The 2,902-nt window shown below is 48.1% G+C and overlaps 1 protein-coding gene across 1 annotated transcript; it reads right to left on the bottom strand.

The window, feature by feature from the left end:
* Positions 1–1,999: 1,999 nt before the first annotated feature.
* H257_18176 (hypothetical protein) lies at positions 2,000–2,815 on the bottom strand (the record flags this gene model as incomplete). The annotated part of the gene is made up of 1 exon (XM_009847184.1): positions 2,000–2,815. One exon carries the CDS (start codon positions 2,813–2,815, stop codon positions 2,000–2,002), a length of 816 nt encoding a protein of 271 aa, XP_009845486.1.
* Between the last annotated feature and the right edge of the window lie 87 nt (positions 2,816–2,902).

Here is a 2,902-nt window from a genome sequence, read left to right as displayed (position 1 = left end):
GTTTCGGTGGACTGGGGCCAACACCCAAGGTCCTTCCAAGTCAAAATGAGGAAGTGATGGGTAAAACTACCGTCAGTAAGAATCATATCATCGGGGCATAGTCACCAAAAATTTGACCAAATCAAGTCGTTTGCCCGCGACGTTTCGGGGTTTCAGGATCAACGAGTAAATTGCTGTAAACGACCTATTTACAGTACCAGTAGTTGACGAGCTTGGCCCATGTGATTACGTGGTTTATGCCAAGATGCAAAACTAATAAGTCGACCAAGGTCGGGGGCATGTGCGACGGCACCCGAGCCCAGCACTTCCACCAGAGCGCCCACTACGCCAAGAACAACCACTACCTATGCTGCGACAAGACGAGGACCAAGTCATACTGCATGACCATCGCCCAGGCTCAAGCGTGCGGATAGGAGCAAGGGATCGCATTCTACCGGTAGTACTGTAGCTCACAAGCTACAGCTAGCAATGTAGCAAAGAGAATAGAACGATCCTATTATTGGCCAGTTATTTTCACCTTTCTATCATATAATTGGACAGAAATTTGGTAAGGCAGCCTGCCTTACGAATTCATCAAAAAGATGCGTTTAGAGGAATTTAAATTATTCCATACAAAGATGAAGCTTCATTCAATAAAATTTGAACTATTTCAGATCGATTTATGGAATTCGTAAGGCAGCTCACCTTGCGAGCCTACTAAAACCTACTGTTTCACCTTACGAATTCTGTATTATGACCAATTTATGATCACTGTACCAATTTATGATCACTCCCTGTAAGCCAATCACATCGCAGTATTGTTTCACTAGAAAGCCTCCAATAGATTATACAGCGTGAACTCGATACGTTACACACGCAAACCGTGTCGAATTATCCGGACATTCGACTTGAAATACCAGGAATTGCTCAGGGATCGACGACAACAATGCAAGATGATACCTCTTGGTTGGGAAGGTACCCCGAAAGGACAAGAATTCCCACCCGAGCTTTATCAATTGGTATCCAGTGTACAAAACTCATGGCGCCTCCCTACAAACATCACGATTCAAGTACCGGTACGCATACTGAAGTAGGATGTTTACCTCGCAGATAACCTATAATTGTTAATTGGTCGTCATGGATACTGTAGTATGCATGTTTGTCAGGGAAATCACAGGTGTCGAAGCCGGCATAGACCTATCATATTCCCCATCGACCTGTACCCACGCATTATCTTTACCCAACACTTTCACGCGCTGACGCCATGGCTTTGCGCACCACAGGCACTCAGCAACCGAGACAACAGTTCTGTACTTAACGTTAACCTCAGCTTACCCGTCTTAAAATGAAACGATTGGAACAGGTTATCCGGACCATGTGTTGGAACTGTCCCATCAAATATTCTTGAAATACATAACCTTGTAAATTTATACTTTACCTGGCCAGAATGAATACCCTTTCCGCACAATTTGTATGCATGGAGGCATAGACAGTTCAAGGTTAAAAAGTGATCATAAATTGGTCCTCGAAAATCGAGTAAACTTGCTTGGAAAGTGGGATTTTTGTATTAGAAGGACTTCTTGAAATGTAATACTTCGATGATGAAATGAAAGCTCTGTGTTCGGTTGTTAAGAATCACTTCACAAAATGTGAAAAGCCTTCCTGTGAGCCGAGATGTGCGAATTTTACGGTGACTACTCCGAAAAAGTGATCATAAATTGGTCATTTACGTTACATGAGTTTCAAATCAATGACTTGGTGACTAAATTGTGACCCTGTGACTTCGAATTGTGATTCGACGAATTGTAATTGGTTCATCTTTACATGTTAACTAAACACACAGTCACTAGTTTTGAGGCCAAGTGAGTCGAAATGGCAACTATCAAATAAATACACTAGACACCAAGAATGTGTAAACTACTGAATTATATTGCACACGATATGGGTCTCATGCATTATGTGCATACATTCTGACTCTGGACGATCACAACACTACACTCCATCGAAACACGCAGAACATTTACACCCACGTGTGATTTCTGGACGCTTGGTCAATGAACGCCCGGAAGGCCGCCACACGACCATACACGTCGGGGAATCCCTTGCCGCAGGGCACACCAAAACTGACATCCCCCACCAACGCAAAACCCGCCGACGTGGACTTGATCAACGGTCCTCCCGAGTCACCAAAGCAAGCCGCTTGGCCCGCGTCGCCCCCCGCACACAAATGGGTGGCCGTGGCCGTCCAGCCACGAAAGTTGTTGCTCGTGCGGAGCTTGGCTTGACACTCGGCGTTGGACTTGACGACGAAGGTGTTTTCCTTGAGCACCGACGACGGGTTGCCGGAAGGACCGCTGGTTTGACCCCACCCCAACAGCTTGACGCTCGTCTGCGCAGCAACTGCGTCCTTGGCGAGCGGGAGGGGGGCAAACTTGGACGCCCGGCTCAGCTTGAGGACGGCCACGTCGAAGCCAGTGAGGATGCCCCGGTAGCTGGGATGCGACGTGGAGGACACCACCGAAATCTGCTCGCCGTCCGACGTGCCGCCCTTGTAGTGGGTGCCAACGGCGACAAAGCTAGGCTTGCCGTTCTCGACGCAATGGGCTGCAGTCAACACGTAGTCGGGGGCGATCAGAGTCCCCCCGCACTCCGAGTACTCCCCGGCAGACCTGCTGCGGAGGTTGACGGTCCATGTGTATTGCCCAACGGGGGCCTCCTTTCCTCCAACGACACGATGGCCGTCGCCCTGTTCTTGGCTCTCCGAGACGTCGGTGAAGTTGAAGTCTTGCGCGCAAACGCTGGCAACGACAGCAGCGATGGCAACGAAGAGGTTCATGGTTGTTGGTCGTCGATGCAAATTGAAAAGTTCTTTTGTTGAGCTGATGAAGTAGAGTGTTTAACAAGCTCGGTTCTGCACATGTGG

Source organism: Aphanomyces astaci (assembly GCF_000520075.1).
Source record: "Aphanomyces astaci strain APO3 unplaced genomic scaffold supercont1.141, whole genome shotgun sequence".
NCBI classification, from domain to species: domain Eukaryota; phylum Oomycota; class Saprolegniomycetes; order Saprolegniales; family Verrucalvaceae; genus Aphanomyces; species Aphanomyces astaci.
This window is presented reverse-complemented; position numbering and strand designations above follow the sequence as displayed.